At 46.6% G+C, this 17,756-nt stretch overlaps 1 protein-coding gene across 10 annotated transcripts in view; it reads right to left on the bottom strand.

Moving 5' to 3' along the window:
• Positions 1 to 11,501, bottom strand: part of NFYC (nuclear transcription factor Y subunit gamma) — an 84,815-nt gene extending 73,314 nt beyond the window's left edge. For 2 of the 10 annotated variants that reach the window (XM_070078684.2, XM_089300904.1), the window contains exon 1: positions 9,580 to 9,756. Coding sequence is in view for 1 of the 10 variants with exons in the window: in XM_089300899.1 (XP_089157025.1) it covers positions 9,578 to 9,962 (385 nt within the window). In the remaining 9 variants the exon portion in view is untranslated. Of the gene's footprint in view, positions 1 to 9,385; positions 9,435 to 9,577 lie in introns of those variants that run through there. The other 8 variants (XM_089300899.1, XM_070078681.1, XM_070078682.1 and 5 more) reach the window with 8 other exon arrangements.
• Positions 11,502 to 17,756: the final 6,255 nt, after the last annotated feature.

Below are 17,756 nucleotides of genomic sequence, written 5' to 3' on the forward strand. Positions count from 1 at the left end.
ACTTTCAAGATGTACTTTTTGCAGATGACGCTATGGCATGGTTAAGCCACCACCCATTCCATAGTACAGCACCAGTTCAAGTCCTGGATACTCTCTGCTTCTGATCCAGCTTCCTATTAATAATACTTGGAAAGACAACGAAGATGGCCCAAATACTTGGTTCCTTATCATCTGTGTGGTAGACCACGATGGAGTTCCTGGCTCCTGGCTTCAGCCTGGCCCAGACCTGGCTGTTCACCCAACTGGGAACTGAATCAGTAGATGGAAGATATCTAGGTGACTGTCTCTCACTCTTTCAAATAAATAAATAAACAAAACTTAAAAAAAGAAAAACATGGAGGGGCGGAGGGGACACGACATATCTTTCCCCCAGCAAAGTCCTTTCCCACTCCTGGCCAAGCAATCGCTTCATTTTTAACTCATGTACCATACTAGAACTGCTCAACTGGGCTAAACTACACACCAGCCATGATATGAAATGTTTACCAGATGTTCTCACAAATGGAGTTCCATGACCAAGTCATTTCAAGTAACACTGCATAATACACCCTCCACCTTCATGGGGCATAGGCCCATGAGCACAAAGGCTGTGAATGAAAATTCTGTGATAAAGAAATGCATCTCAATTTCGCCATTACTTTGTCAAGGATCCAGTTCTCAACCCCAAAGGATAGTCTAGTAATTCAAAGAACTAATGTTCAATGGAATAGCTTAGGAAATCCTGCTCTAAGCTAACTTAGAAATTTTAGTGGGATGAAAAGATGACTATAGAGAACTCTGTTCTGGAAAACATTCCCAAATAGTTAGTTTTACCCACTTTACAGTGTCTTCCTTTTTAATTTAGTATTAATGAAAATGACATTAGGGGCCGGTGCTCTGGCACAGTGGGTTAATGCCCTGGCCTGAAGCACCAGCATCCGATATGGGGTATTTTCAAGACCTGGCTGCTCCACTTCAGATCCAGCTCTCTGCTGTGGCCTGGGAAAGCAGAAGATGGCCCAAGTGCTTGGGCCCCTGCACCCACGTGGGAGACCCAGAAGAAGCTCCTGGCTCCTGGTTTCAGATTGGCACAGCTCCAGCCACTGCAGCCAACTAGGGAGTGAACCATCAACGGAAGACCTCTCTCTCTCTCTGCCTCTCCTCTCTCTGTGTAACTCTGACTTTCAAATAAGCAAACAAATCTTTAAAAAAAATGACATTAAATATCACCATAATTGGCAATCCTCTGCCTCCAAAACTACTACCAACCAAGCATGCTCTGCCCCTTAAAAAGGCCCCAACTTTACCCTTTTAAGCAAATTCTATGTTACTTACCTTTGAGATATAATAATTTTTAAGACAGTTAAAAATGACAATGATGTTCAACTGTGCAGCTAGTAGGCTACTTTATTAGCCCTTTCTCTTTTCTATTTTAAAATGGAAAGATCATCCCAGTATGGAGGGGATATGAGTATATTTCTTAACACTAGGCAAAGAATCTCACTTCTTATAGGTTGCTGGATGATACACAGCTTTTGAGAATAGGACTAACAGTAATTAGGAACTGTTAAAACCTTTAGTAGCTCACAGACTTAAACCAATGACATACAAAATATTCTATATACTAATGTCATTTCCTATGAGTCATTCTATTCTCCTTATTGAAGCACTGTTCAACATCTCTATGGTTCACACCCATTCATGTATTTAAGGATGGAATAATTCTTGAATCTAATTTTATTTATTTATTTATTTGAGAGGTAGAGTTAGACAGAGAAAGGGAGAGACAGATAAAAAGGTCCTCCATCTGGTGGTTCACTTCTCAAATGGCCATAATGGCTACAGCTGGGCTCATCTGAAGCCAGGAGCCAGGAGCTTCTTCTGGGTCTCCCAGAAGTGCCAGGGCCGGCTCTTGGGCCATCTTCTACTGCTTTCCTAGGCCATAACAGAGAGCTGGATCAGAAGAGGAGTAGCCAGGACCCAAACCAGTGCCCATATGGGATGCTGGTGCTACAGGCAGAGGCCCAGTCCACTACACCCAGCGCTGGCCCCTTGAATCTAATTTTTAAGGATATACAAATGTAAGTACTGCTGACTTTAAATGCAACATACTAATTTAAATAGGACACTTGGGATGGGCGTTTGGCCTAGTGGCTAAGATGTCAGCTGGGTCATCCAAATAAATGTAAAATAAATAGGATACTTTATATATCTTGGACATGGAGATTTGAACTTTAAATTTAAACTGATTTTACTGGAGCTAGCATTATGGTCAGTGGGTTAAGCTGCCACCTGTGACATCAGCATCCCATATGAACACTGTTCAACTTCTGGCTGCTCCGCTTCCAATCCAGCTCTCTGCTAATGTGCCTGGGGAGGCAGTGGATATTGGCCAACTGCTAGGGCTCCTGCCACCCACATGGGACACCTAAATGAAGCTCCAGGTTGCTGGCTTTGGCCTGACTCAGCCCCAGCTGCTGTGGCTGTTTGGAGAGCAAACCAGTGAGTGGAAGATCTGTTTCTCCCACTCCGTAACGCTGCCTTTCAAATAAATAAATCTTTTAAAAATATTAAAAATTACAATAAAAAACACTGAAAATGTTTTTAGAATTAAAAAAAAAAACCTATTCTGATACAGGCATTCAAATGCAAAAATGAGACTAAGGTCCATCTCTCTAAACCTCATCCGATTACCCACTAGAAAGCTCTCACCATATAAAAGAAAATACACTGGATTATAATCTGTCTGCAGATTGGAAAAATACCAAAATGGGAAATACAACTCCCATACTGAAAAGTCAGTTGCTGCCTCTTCGCTATCAGGTACATCACTGCTAAAACATGGAGAAGTGTGGGAAGAATGCAGCAAATCTTGCAACCTGGCAAAAAATTCTGCACGCAGAGAGATTTTTTTCTGAATCATTCCACAATGTTATCTTCCTGCTTGCTTCGAAGAAAATGTCACCCAGGTAACTACAAATCACATAAACCAAACCAACCGTCCTACTTCAACTGGCAATTTTTATAGTTAGAAAAACTTAAAAATTGCTACAATGCAATTCTGTCCTTTTGGATAGAAGGTAATACTGACTGTTCTGACTTTAATAATCACTGCTATTTGACAAATACAAAAAGTCTCCATCTCATCAGAATCATTACCACTCAGCACCTGGGGATTAACAGCGACCAGGAGACAATTTTTCACTGAAACGAAAGTTTAGGACTGGTCTCATAGTGGACCACTGAAAATCAGCTCCCAAACCACACGGCACAATTAAATTAGGTTCTTCCTTTTCCATCACATGGTTGTTCATATGGAACTCCTACTGCACATAACAGAGCAGATAATTACAAAAGACTTCTTATTCAGGGAAGCTCTGACTGGCTGCCAGGACAGATCTTATATTGTTTCAAAAAGAAAATGGGTCTCTCATTTAGTAAGGTCCACTCTGTGACGGCATCCACCAAATGCTTTGGACTCCCTGTAAGATAGGTATCATTACTGATACTTTCCAGAAGAAGAAAATAAGGCTCAGACAAGTTAAAAACCCACTCCAAGGGGCCAGCGTTGTGGCACAACAGGTTTAGACTCCACCTACATCGCCGGCATCCCACACGGGTGCTGTTTCAAGGCCCAGCTCTCCCACTGCGACTCCAGCTCCCTACTAATGGCCTGGCAAAATCAGTGGAAGATGGCTCAAGTGCTTGGGCCCCTTCTACCCACATGGGAGACTTAGAAGCAGCTCCGGGCTCCTGGCTTTGGCCTGGCCCTAGCTGTTGGCAGCCATTTGGGGAGTGAACCAGGGGATGGAAAATCTCTCCTCCTCTCTAACTCTGCCTTTCAAATAAAAAAAAAAAAAAAATATTAAAAAAAATGACCCCACTCCAACATACACAGAGTAAATGTGTTGCTCACTTTCCTCAGAGACAGAATTCTTTTATTGGTCTCAGTCCAAAATCAGCTACTATACTGTCTCTTCCCCAAGGCACTTTCTGGTCAAAGTTTTTAAAATCCATTTCCTCCTGCAATTAATCTGCTTAAATTATGTGGGGTGCTCTGAGTCTCTGTGGGAAAAATACTAAAATGACCTATAACCTTCCTAACTTGTCACAGTACATGCATGAAAAACTGAATAAACAAAATGGGAAAAAAAAGAGACTGTAAGACATCAGATAACTCACAACCAGTTTCCTCCAAGAACAAGAAACAGAGTGGAAAAGAACAACTTGCTGGCTAAGGAATGTTCCTCCTAGGCTGCCTGAGGCTGGAATAAACCTCAAGAAGTCATCTGTGACCCTCATAATGTCCTCTGTCATTCTCCCTTCTATGAATGAGGCAAACTTGTCAAAGTACCATCAACCCATGCTTCCACAGGAAAGGCAATGCTGGCCAGTGAATGAGCATCTGCTGTCATCAAGGGGTCAGGGCTAGACCTGGCTCTGTATCTGCAAAACTAAAGGACACTCTCAAGGTCATCTCACTCTTTAGGGCCTCAAAACAAAGGACATTCCTGAAAGAACTGAAGGTCACTTCCTAAGCAAAGATGCAAGGATTTTTATTTTTCTTTTTGTCCAGATAACAGTGTTTGTAAGTTTAGAGCGCCAGCTTGCACTGTGGCACAGTGGGTAAAGCCACCTCCTACAGTGCTGCCATCCCCGATGACTGCTCCACTTCAATCCTGCTACCCGCTAATGTGCCTGGGAAAGCAGAGGAGGATGGTCCAAGTCCTCGGGCACCTGCACCCACATGGGAGACCTGGAAGCAGCTCCTGGCTCCTGGCTTCGGCCTGGCCCAGCCCCTGCTGTTGCAGCTACTTGGGGCGTGAACCAGAGGATGGAAGATCTTGCCCTGTTTCTCTTTTTCAAAAAATAAATCTTAAAAAAAAAAAAAAAAAAAAAAAAGTAAGAGCTGTACAAACTGTGTAGGAACTAAAGAGTTACACAACTGTGTGTGCATCTAGGTCCTGCCACTTTCTGGCTATGAGATCCTCAGAAAATTAGTTAACTGCTTGGTTTCCTCACACTGACAGTGTTAATAGTACCTACCTCATGTCATGTGAGGATGATATATAAAACACATTTATATCCTAGCTGGTACAGACAATAAAAGGCAGTAACTGTGATATTATTTCTAAGTTTGATTAATAGAGCCTTAGTGGCTTAGTATCTCCGAACTAAAACAGATTGAGAATTTCAAATTGTCTCAAAAAGACATCTAACATGGCCCTTCTTTTCATTTTGCTTCTATTTATCTGTAAATAAAACGATGATAAAAATACTCCAGGGGCCAGCACTGTGGCGTAGCAGGTAAAGCTGCCACCTGCAGTGACAGCATCCCATATAGGTACCGGTTCAAGTCCCGGCTGCTCCACTTCCAATCCAGCTCTCTGCTATGGCCTGGGAAAGCAGCGGAAGATCGTCCAAGTCCTTGGGCCCCTGCACCTGCATGGCAGACCCAGAAGAAGCTGCTGGCTCCTGGTTTTGGACTGGCTCAGCTCAGGCTATTGCAGCCATTTAGGATGTGAACCAGCGGATGGAAGACCTCTCTCTCTCTCTGCCTCTGCCTCTCTGTAACTTTGCCTTTCAAATAAATAAATAAATCTTTAAATTTTTATTTAAATAAATAAAAAAGTACTTCCTATCTTCTATGAATCAGTTTTGACAAAATGAAAAATATGTAAGCTTAAATGAGATAATTACTTGATACAAACATCTAAAGATGGTATGGACACAATGTATAAAGAATTAGTGTGACTTCTGCTTAGAAGACAAAGTTGAAGTTCACAAGTTGTGTTTTTGTTTTGTTTTGTTTTTGTTTTTGTTTTTGACAGGCAGAGTGGACAGTGAGAGAGAGATAGAGAGAGAAAGGTCTTCCTTTTGCCGTTGGTTCAACCTCCAATGGCCACCGCAGCCGGCGCGCTGCAGCCAGCGCACCGCACTGATCCGATGGCAGGAGCCAGGTATTTATCCTGGTCTCCCATGGGGTGCAGGGCCCAAGCACCTGGGCCATCCTCCACTGCACTCCCGGGCCACAGCAGAGAGCTGGCCTGGAAGAGGGGCAACCGGGACAGAATCCGGCGCTCTGACCGGGACTAGAACCCGGTGTGCCGGCGCCGCAAGGCGGAGGATTAGCCTAGTGAGCCACGGTGCCGGCCCCACAAGTTGTTAACATAAACTCAAACTCAGGTTCTGAGGAGTTCAAGACTGCTAGGGTGGTCAACTTCAGGCAACAACAAGGTCCAGCAATGAGCCATACGTGTTGAAGAGCAAGTTGCTCACCAAAATCTTGCTGAACACGAAACTTGTACATAGTCCTATGTGCCTGTTTTTATAACTCAGTTTCTTTTTCAGTACGTCTAGACAAACAGGCAGGAACTTGGTTAAGATGCCTGAATTCCATACAGCAGTGCCTGAGTTCAAGTCCTGCCTCTAATTCCCAATTCCAGCTCCTTGCCAATGCAGACCCTAAGACGCAGCAGGTGATGGCTCAAGTGGCTGAGTCCTGTGACCCAGGTTGGGAGAAGGATCTAGTTCCTGTTGGTTCTTGGCTCCAGCCCTGGCCATTATAGGCTTTTTGAGTTCCCCTTAAACAATTTTTAAAAAGAAAGTAACAGGTGCTATAACATTCTTTATATTTGGTTAACCTAACTGAACCAAATGAGTCTGGTATGATCAATGTATAAAACACTCAGTAGTTCCTCACTGTCTGGCCTAAATTACACACTTAAAGACTACATCAGCAACACGATGAAGCCTAGTTTTAAAGACTATGCACTTTCCACGTTTCTGTACATATTTTTCCCCATCACCTACATGGGTTCAGAAAAATTTCAGCAATCTATTTTGTAAATCTTCCCTTTCACAACAGAAACCAAGAGGGTATGGTTTAACCACCCACTTGAAGAACCTATATTCTATATAATTAGATTCTGGGATCTAAAACCTTCAAACAGTACAACAAATTCTTAATTATATTCACTAATACATTTTATTTAGAAAAAAATTATTTATTTGAAAGGCAGAGTGACAGAGATAGACGGAATGAAAAAGAAATTTTCCATCGACTGGTTTATTCTCCCAATGGCTACAACAGCCAGGGCTCAGCAAGGCCAAAGCCAGGAGCTTCCTCTAGGTCTTCCACAAGATGACAGGGGCCCAAGTCCTTGAACCTTCTTGGGCCTTCTTGCATGGACTTCCCACATCCCTCAGAAGGAAGCTGGATAGGAAGCAGAGCGGCTGGTACTCGAACCAGCACTCTGATATGAGATGTAGCGTCACAGCCAGTGGCTTAACCTGCTGTACCACAATGGCGGCGGCCTGACAATATACTTTCTTTTTTTCTTTTTTTTTTAATTTTTATTATTTGAAAGAGTTAGAGAGAGAGAGAGAGAGAGAGAGAGAGAGAGAGAGATCTTCCAATAGCTGTTTCACTCCCTAAATGGTCCCAATAAGTGGGGCTGGCTCAGGCCAAAGCCAGGAGCCTCTTCTGGGTCTCCCACGTGGGTGCAGGGGCCCAAGCACTTGGGTCATCCTCCACTGCTTTCCCAGGCCATTAGCAGGGAGCTGAATGGGAAGTGGAGCCCATATGGGATACTGGCATCACAGGCAGAGGCTTAATCCACTACACCACAATGCCGGCCCTCATAACACATTCTTCTAGACAGCAAAGTAAGATGATCTGTTTGAAAATATAAAACTACCCAAGAATTTTACTAGTCAGGTTTCACTGTATGATACACCAGACGAAACTCTAGGCTTTGACATCAGGCACTTTAGGTCTGAATTCCAGCTTAAGCACTTACAGAGTAACACTGGACAAACTAAGTCCTTAGCCTCTCTGACTCTCAATGCCTTCATCTGAAATATGGGAGTGATAATGCCTGTTTAATAAGGAAGAGATAGTAAATGTGTCCACAAAGCATCAATTCTCATCATCTACCACTTTCCCCTCGTCTCTTGAAAATTTAGTTCCATTCACATAAAATGGACCAAATTTGAAAACCACACCAGTTTCTTGAAGTTGGTATAAAAACAGAAGTGCAAACATACATCTAAAGGTAAAACAGCTGCCTAGCAAAGCCAAGTAAAAACAAATTAGGTAAACATGGAGGCTCCCAGAGTTCCCAAACTTTGGGAGGAGCGAAATGTGAAGCGATACGAGTCACCACATTTGGCAGAACTGGAACGTACCCTCCACAACTGCTGCTAAGACCAGAAGTCTTTTGAAATATGAACCAGAAAGTGCTGGCAAATCCCATTACTTAAGAGAAGACGCAAGAAGCTACACGCTTATTTATTTCATTTGGAGCTGCTACCGAAAAAAAGAAAAAGCTCATATTGATATCAGTGTATTTTTAAGCATATAAAAAAGGAAATAAATGAGTGAAAATCCAGAATCTCTAGTTAGCTCCTTCCCTCTTAAAAAGCAACCCAGCAATATACATATTACTGCCAAGTACTGAATGTCTGCTAGAAATGTAACTTTGGAAACTCGGTCCTGAGGTGTACGGATCTAGAGCAGAACATTTCACACACATCAACACAGCTGCAAGGTTCTGGGACCCAATAATCTATTACTGCTCTCTAATATACTTCCCAAGTCTGAAAGTGTCCCCAAAAATGCTTCCTGTACCTTTGTCAATTTTAAATCCACCCCTACTTAAGACCTAGACCCTCCTAGACCCGGCATCTAATTATTAGGACCGGGCGGGCACACCTATCCAGTAGGACCCACCTCTGCCTGCTCCTCCTAGCACGTCCCAGGACCAACAACTCTGGATTCTAGGGCTTATTCAAAAAGCTCCCTCTCCCCAGCAAAATCCCTAACCGGATTCCATTGTCTGGACATGTGCCTACAGGCCGGATACCCTTTAAATGCCCTGCACTCAGACCAGGGACCGCAGGGTCACTCTCAAACTGTGTTACATTCCCAGTCTACACCCCTGGATCTTGAAGAGGCTCTCAGCCAGTAACCGCGGTTTCGGTGTTTTCCACGGCTGAGTCCCTAGGGGCTTACCCACTCGCCCATCCCGGGCACTCATACAGCAGAAGGGGCCTCTCTGGAATTAGGAGCCCCCCCCCCACAATTCCAACCCAGACCCCAGGCTCCATCCAAAGTACTCGCCAGGCCATCACCCTCTCTCACCCCCCACTAAGGGTTCTCGCCCGCAGCCTCCACCCCAGGCCTGAGCAACAGGGGACCATCGCCCCCGCCGCCCAAACCCCAGACGCTCGCATCCCGGCAGCCTCCGATCCCTTCATCACCCCCCAGGCCGGAGTCGGCGCGACCAATAAGGCGCCAGGTCCGCGGCCTCCCCGCCACCGACCAATCACGAGCGAGCCCCCCCGCCGTCGCCTTCCGCCAATGGGAGAAAGCCCGCGGGCCGGGCCGACGAGGCGCACGGACCCCACGAGCGCGGCGGCGACAGCGGCGAGCCCGGCGAGCACACAACATGGCGGCGGGCAGGCCGGACCGAACTACAGCAGCGGCCGTGCGAGGGAAGTGAGGCCTCCGCCAAAGGCGGGAAGCGCTGCCCCTCCCCCCGCCGCCGCCGCTACCCTCGCACGCTCCCTCCCGCAGAAGCCCCCGCACACTCACACGCTTCTGTTCGGAAGTCCAGGGAAGAGCAGGAGCCGCCCCCGCGCTCCTGCGGCGTCGGGCAGTGCAGAGGCCCGGGCACAGCGGAGGGGAGGGGGAAGCGTGCGTCACCGAGAACGGAGCGCGCACGAAGCGGGGGCACAAACAAGATGGCGGCCGCGCCGTTTGCCCCGTCTCCCCTTCCCCTCCCCCTCCCCTGGCGCCTGGGCTCCCCGTAGCTTGCAGTGCGCAGAAGCTGAGTTTTCTGAAGTCTCGCGAGACTTCTGAAGGGGCGCCCACGAGGTAGAAGCGGAAAGATTTTACGGATCCAGCCTCGTTCCGGGGTGTCCGGAGGCGTTAGCCTCCAGGGCATTCTTTCCTTGTGGGTCCTCTCCGCGGTATGCATGTCCTTTACATTTTAGGGAATATGTAGGTTTGTGTTGTTATTTTTAATTTGGGGAGGAAGAAAGCTGGTGGACCAAGGACTACGTGGGGAACCCAGATTAAGCACGCCATTAGAGAGAGCCAACACCGTGAATTCATAAAAGAGGGCCTTTAACACCAAGCTGGGGAGTGAGGTACTCCAGAACAAAGGGCAGTACTGACCAAGGGTTGTTTTTCTCGTTTGAACGAAGGATTAAAAAAACGATTGGAAACCACAGTATACAAGTACAGTGAGCATCCTTTATCTCTCATCTCCACAACCACCTAGCCCAAAGGCATACGTATTTTTTAAAATTGATTTATTGGCCGGCGCCGCGGCTCAATAGGCTAATCCTCCGCCTTGTGGCGCCGGCACACCGGGTTCTAGTCCCGGTCGGGGCGCCGGATTCTGTCCCGGTTGCCCCTCTTCCAGGCCAGCCCTCTGCTGTGGCCAGGGAGTGCAGTGGAGGATGGCCCAGGTGCTTGGGCCCTGCACCCCATGGGAGACCAGGAAAAGCACCTGGCTCCTGGCTCCTGCCATCGGATCAGCACGGTGCACCGACCGCAGCGCGCCGGCCGCGGCGGCCATTGGAGGGTGAACCAACGGCAAAGGAAGACCTTTCTCTCTCTGTCTCTCTCACTGTCCACTCTGCCTGTCAAAAAAAAATAAATAAATAAAATTGATTTATTTATTTGAAAGTTAAGGAGAGAGAAAGAGGTCTTACATCTCCACATATCCCCAAGTTCCCAGCTGGGCCAGGAGCTGCTTCTGGGTCTCCCATGCGGGTGCAGGGGCCCAGGAACTTGGGCCATCTTCTGCTTTCCCAGGCCATAGCAGGGAGGGGGATCAGAAGGGAAGCAGCCGGGACTGGAACTGGCACCCAGGCGGGATGCTCTGCCACAGCCATGGTCCCAGGCATACATACTGTTTCCATCGTGATAAAACCGAAGCTTAGATGGATCCGGTCACTTTATCAAAGCCCCACAGCTAATGAGCGACAAAACCCAATCTGAATAACTTCAGAATCTATAGCTGTGTTTATCAAATAGGTATTGAATGGAATTGTCCACAATAAGTGTGTTAACTAGCCAGTGCAGAGAGGAATAGAACTGCCTCTGCTGATGGTAACCTTGAATTTTACAAATGACCTTGGAAGCTTTTTGAGACTTCTGTTGCTGGGGTTCTCAACTGTGAAAAGGAAGGGGCGGGTGTTGGGGCAGAGCAGGGTAAGCCAGCACTTGAGACGCCAGCATCCCTTGCCAAAGCCCCAGTTCTAGTGCTGGGTGCTCCACTTCACATGCAGCTCCCTGCCAACGTGCCTCAGAAAGCAGGGGAAGGTGGCCCAAGTGCTTGGGCCCCTGACACCCATGCGGGAAGTCCGGATGCAGTTCCTGGCTCCTGGCTTTGGCCTGGCACAGCGTTGGCTGTTGAGGACATTTGGGGAATGAACAAGAGATGGAAGATCTCTCTCTCTCCCTCCGTTTCTGTAACTGCCTTTGAAATAAATAAAATAAAAATAAATAAAAATGTATTGGGGCATTTGGCGCAGTGGTTAGGACACTGGTGGGAACACCGGCATCCCATATCAGAGTGCCGAGGTTGAAGCCCCAGCTCTGCCTCCCCATGCTTCTGGGCTTCTGATGCAGCCGTCTGCCAATGTATGCTCGGTGGCAGCAGATGGCTCAAGTTCTTGGGTCCCTGCCACTCACGTGGGAGACCTGGGCTGCGTTTTTGGCTCCTGGCTTCAGGCTGGCCCAGCCCTGGCTGTTTCAGGTATTTGGGGGAAAAAGCCAGTGGATGGGAAAACTCTTGTCTCTATCAAAAATAAATAAATTTTAAAAAATTTAAAACAACAGTATTTTCTTTCAGTTTATGACCCTGTTGGTAAAGTAATTGAGAATAGTGGAATAAACGCTTGTGTGAATTCAGAATTGTTTCCATATCCAATGTCAATAAATCTCACTTTAGGCACTCAATAAAGATTTGATAAATGAACAAACAAAACCTCACTACCGGGGCCGACGCATTGGCTCACTTGGTTAATCCTCCGCCTGTGGCACTGGCATCCCATATGGGCGCCAGTCCTAGTCCCGGCTGTTCCTCTTCCAGTCCAGCTCTCTGCTGTGGCCCGGGAAGGCAGTGGAGGATGGCCCAAGTGCTTGGGCCCCTGCACCCATGTGAGAGACCCAGAAGAAGCTACTGGATCCTGGCTTCAGATCAGCATAGCTCTAGTCATTGCAGCCAATTGGGGAGTGAACCAACGGAAGGAAGACCTTTCTCTCTGTCTCTCTATTTTACTATCTGCCTATAACTCTACCTGTCAAAAAAAAAAAAAAAAAAAAACTCACTACCTATGAGACACCTGACTTCTCTGGGTTTTAATTTATTCATCTGTAAAGTGATCTAATTCTTACCTTCTGGGAATGTTGGGAAATTGGATGAAATAATGTGAGGTTTGCAAATTGCAAAAGTGTTCTTCAAAAGTTGATAACATTTTCAAACATGAGAAATGGACTTAAAAAATTAAAAACTGAGATCTGAAATGGGAAGTGTGTTGAGATTGTGGAGCGGTAAACTTAGCTAATTGGGAAAAGTAAGTACAAATATTTATTGAGCAACTATGTATATACCGTGTGAAAAATTTTTAAAAAGTACAGGAAGCAACACAAATCAGTGTCATTAGTAATTATTGTTATTTTGTAATTAAGTATCAACAACAGGTAGGGGCTGCTGTCAGTTTCCTCTAGGAGCCTGGAAATCAGAATTAAACTAATACAGATTTACACAGTAGAGGAAATTAGCCAAACCAGATTAGAAGGCCGTGTTGTGTCCTAGAGGCGTCTCTCCATGCTGTTAACCATTCAGTTAACAGTTAATCCCCACTGCCAGCAGAGGGGAGCCACTGGGAGGCTTGGCATAACAGCAGTTTACCAGATGGTACTAAAGCATTTCAGTGTTTCAGTGGTCAATATTATAACAGTCACACGATGCATAAAAACTGAATGCTAGTCTTTGCTCTGGACCATATTATCATCATCAATATTCTTTGCCTCTCCCTTTCTAAAACACTATCTGGCCTATTCCTAGGAAATTATACGCCTCACCCTAATGTCATCAAGTTTGGCCTTGTTTTCATCAACCAAAAGTGAGTAGAAATGGCATGAGCCATCCCAGGATTCTGTCATAATTCTTTTGCTCTGTCACAAGAGCAGCATGTCCCAAATAGAGCTGCTTCTCCAACTTTGGCCCCAGAATGAAGGTGTGCAAGGCCACAAGTGGGTGCACATGCTACGTGACTAAGAGACAAGCCTTTGTTGTAGTAAGCCCCTGGGTAGTTTTGGTTGTTGCTGCAGAATAACCTAGCTAGAGTAAGCTGGCTAAGACTGATTGATTTTAGCTATCTGTGGGAGTGAGCCAAGAGCATGCCTACAAACATGATCGGAACCCAAACCCTCTGATCTCGGTTGACTGGGGAATTTCCAGAAGGCAGATGTGATTGTAATGTAATAAATGGAAGCCAAATCAGTCTTGTCCTCCAGTCAATCTATATCCTGTTTGGAGAGAGACTTTGAACCAAAGGGCTTGATCGGTCATGGCAGTCTGAAACAAGGCAGTCACGGAAGCTAGCACTGGTGTTCTCACTGCAAGCCCTTCTCAGTCCAGCCAACCTGAGTATTAGGATTTCCCTGTAGTGAACGAGAATAGCTTAGATTCCCTCAGCTAAGAAATGCTTTTTTTTAAAAAAAAAAAATTATTTATTTGAAAGCAGCTTAGAGAGAGACAGCCCATCAGGTAGTTCACCCCCCAAATGCCTGCAATGGCCAGGGCTGGGCCAGGCCAAAGCCAGGAGCTTCATCCAGGTCTCCCATGTGAGTGGCAGGGGCCCAATTACTTGGACATCTTCTGCTGCCTTCCTAGGCGCCTTAACAGGAAACTGGATCAGAAGTGGAGCAGCCAGCACTCTAAACAGTGCCTATATGGGATGCCGGTATTGCAGGTGCTGGCTTAACCTGCTGTGCCACAATGCTCACCACAGAGTGCTTAGAATCAACATGCTTTCCTCATGTGATACAATGCTCACCCAGCAGATGTCTTGCTGATAGGGACAAAATTCAGTGATCTGGCACCTAGAAGATTCTAGTTATTTTTTAAGATTTATTTATTTTTTTTGAAAGCCAGAAGCAGAAAGAGAGAGAGAGAGGTCTTCCATCTGCTGGTTCACTCCCCAACTGGCCACAATGACCAGAGCTGTGCCGATCTGAAGCCAGGATCCAGTAGCTTCTTCCGGGTCTCTCACATGGGTGCAGGGGCCCAAGGACTTGGGCCATTTTCTACTGCTTTGCCAGGCCATAGCAGAGAGCTGGATCGGAAGTGGAGCAGCCAGGATTCGAACCGGCACCCATATGGGATGTGCCCATATGGGATGCTGGCACTGCAGGTATGCCACAGTGCCAGCCCTCTAGTTATTTTAATAATTGTATTTTTGTTGTAATTAATCAGTTGAATTCTGGTATTATAAAAATACCTTTCTGAGGGCTGGTGCTGTGGTATAGCAGGTTAAGCTGCCATTTGCAGTACTGGCATTCCATATGGGCACTGGTTTGAGTCCCAGCTGCTCCACTTCCCACCCAGCTCCCTGATATTGTGCCTGGGAAAGCAACAGAGGATGGCACAAGTGCTTGGGTCCCTGCACCCACGTGGGAGACCTGGAAGAAGCTCCTGGCTTCTGGCTTTGGCCTGGCCCAGCCCTGACTATTGCAACCATTGGGGAGTAAACCAGTGGATGGAACACTCTCTCTGTCTTTCCCTCTCTGTGTCTCTGTAACTCAGCCTCTCAAATAAATAAAATAATTTTTAAGAAGTTTCTGTTTTTAATTTTGTTTAAGGTATACGGATTCCATGTATTTCATATACACAGTTTTAGGAACATGGTGATACTCCCATCTACGCTCCCCCCTTCTTCCTCCTTCTCCTAGTCCCACTCTTTTTTTTTTTTTTTTTTTTTTTTTTTGACAGGCAGAGTGGACAGTGAGAGAGAGAGACAGAGAGAAAGGTCTTCCTTTTGCCGTTGGTTCACCCTTCAATGGCCGCCGCGGCTGGCACGCTGCGGCCGGTGCACCGCGCTGATCTGAAGGCAGGAGCCAGGTTCTTCTCCTGGTCTTCCATGGGGTGCTGGGCCCAAGCACTTGGGCCATCCTCCACTGCACTCCTGGGCCATAGCAGAGAGCTGGCCTGGAAGGGGGGCAACCGGGACAGAATCCGGCGCCCCGACCGGGACTAGAACCCGGTGTGCCGGCGCCGCTAGGTGGAGGATTAGCCTAGTGAGCCACGGCGCCGGCCCCTAGTCCCACTCTTAATTTTTACAAAGATCTATTTTCAGTTTACTTTATACTCATAAGATTAACCCTACACTAAGTAAAGAGTTCAACAAATAGTATGAAGAAAAAACACCACTGTTCCCCAACAATAGAGACAATGGCTGTAAAATTACGTTTCTGGGGTGGGCATTTACCTTAGCAGTTAAGATACGCATGTCCCATACTGGAGTACCTGAGTTTGATCCCTAATCAGGCTCATGACTCCAGCTTCCTACTAATGCAGACTGAGGAGCAGCGGTGCTGACACAGGTGACTGAGGTACTGCCACCTATGTGGAGGCCTACATTGTATTCCCAGCCCCAGATGGCATGGGCATCTGAAGAGTAAACCAATGAATGGGAGCTCTGTCTATCACTCAAATAGAATTTTAAAATACATCTCAGTTTCTGTGAGCTAAGTGAATACAAGAGCCCTCTAGGATATGACATCATTCTGTTCACTGTAAAATTGAGTTTGCAAGTTTTGGAATGATGGTAAATTCTGTAAAGTTATAGCATTGTAGAGGGACCTGTCTAAAAGGCCAGTGGGGCTTCTTTAAGCCATACCCATCTCTCTCATTGTGCTCCTTATTTGCTCTAAAAGGAAAGTAGTTAGGGCCAAAGACAGGTACAGTCATGCACTGCTGGAGTTCAAAGTATGAATAACAGGGAGTATTAAGGAAAGACTCACAAGGATGTGACATTTTAACTAGTTCTTAAAAAACAAATGGAAGTGGGCAAGAGCGTGCCATGTGTAGGTGGCCACTAGAACAAATAGAGGAAACAAGCAAGCAGCCGAAGAAATTCAGAGTACGAGGGAAGGGAGGAAGACTCCTATGGAAAGATATAATAGAGTAACACTCTTGGGTTTTGTTTTCTGTTGTGGAGGAATAGTGGTGGAAGGTACTTTGCTTCTAAACATTTTAAAATCATTTTTAGAAATATTTGTATATTTGAAAGAGTGAGAGAGACAGAAAGAGATCTTCAATCTACTGGTTCACTCCCCATATGCCTACAACAGCTGGGGCTGGACCAGGCTGAAGCCAGGAGCCAGGAGCCAGGAACTCCATCAGGCTCACATCCCTCAGTGGTAGGAATATTTACATAAGAGAGTGACAAAGTCACAACTGTGCTTAGAGAGGCTAGTGCTGTGGCTCAGCAAGTTAACGCCCTGACCTTGCAGTGTCAGAATCCCATATGGATGCTGGTTCAAGTCCCAGTTGCTCCACTTCTAATCCAGCTCCCAACTAATGGCCTGGGAAGGCAGCAGAAGATGGCCCAATGCTTGGGCCCCTGCACCCACGTATGAGACCCGGAAGAATCTCCTGGCTGCTGGGTTTGGATTAGCTCAGCTCTGGGCATTGTATCCATCTGAGGAATGAACCAGTGGATGGAAGACCCCTCTCTCTTTGTCTGTACTTCTCCCTGTAACTCTGTCTTTCAAATAAATAAAATAAATCTTAAAAAATATACTTAGAGATAAGCTGGAAAAGAGGAGGATGGGACAGAGGTGCAGAATGATGAGCTGGAGTTCCACAGCAGTGCGGGCATTGTGTGATGAGAGCACCAACGACGTCAGAGTGGAGGGAAGAGGTACAGATGCAGAGGTGTTGCAGCCAGCATGTTTGAAAGGGCTTGGCCAGGGACTGGCGCCACCTGCAGCACTGGCATCGATCCAGCTCCGTGCTGATGTACCTGGGAAAGCAGCAGACGATCACTCAAGGGCTTGGGCCCCTGCCACCAATGTGAGAGATCCGGCTCCTGGCTCCTGGCTTCAGCCTGGCCCAGCCCTGGCTGTTGCGGCCATTTGGGGAGCGAACCAGCAGGTGGAAGACCTATCTCCCCATCTCTGTCTCTCTCTAACTGTCTTTCAAATAAATAAAATATATCTAAGAGAAAGAAAGAGACATGGCCATTGATTAGCTGTTGATGGGGTGGGAATTAAAAAAAAGTGCAGGGCCGGCGCTGTGGTGCAGCGGGTTAAAGACCTGGCCTGAAGCGCCAGCATCCATATGGGCGCCGGTTCTAGTACCAGCTGCTCCTCTTCTGATCCAGCTCTCTGCTAAGGCCTGGGATAGAAGTAGAAGACGGCCCAAGTCCTTGGGCCCCTGCACCTGCATGGGAGACCCAGAAGAAGCTCCTGGCTCCTGGCTTCAGATTGGTGCAGCTCCAGCCGTTGCGGCCATCTGGGGAGTGAACCAGCAGATGGAAGACCTCTTTCTCTGTCTCTACGTCTCTCTGTAACTCTGTCTTTCAAATAAATAAAATAAATCTTTAAAAAAAAAATTGCATGTTCAGTATAACTTCCAGGGGCTGGCACTGTGGCCTGGTGGGTTAAGCCACTACCTGCAACACTCTGCGCCAGCATCCTGTATCAGAGTGCTGGTTGGAGTCCCAGCTGTGCTGCTTCCAATCCAGCT

This window comes from Oryctolagus cuniculus, chromosome 7 (assembly GCF_051225735.1).
Source record: "Oryctolagus cuniculus isolate XC-2025 breed Fujian yellow rabbit chromosome 7, ASM5122573v1, whole genome shotgun sequence".
NCBI lineage: Eukaryota > Metazoa > Chordata > Mammalia > Lagomorpha > Leporidae > Oryctolagus > Oryctolagus cuniculus.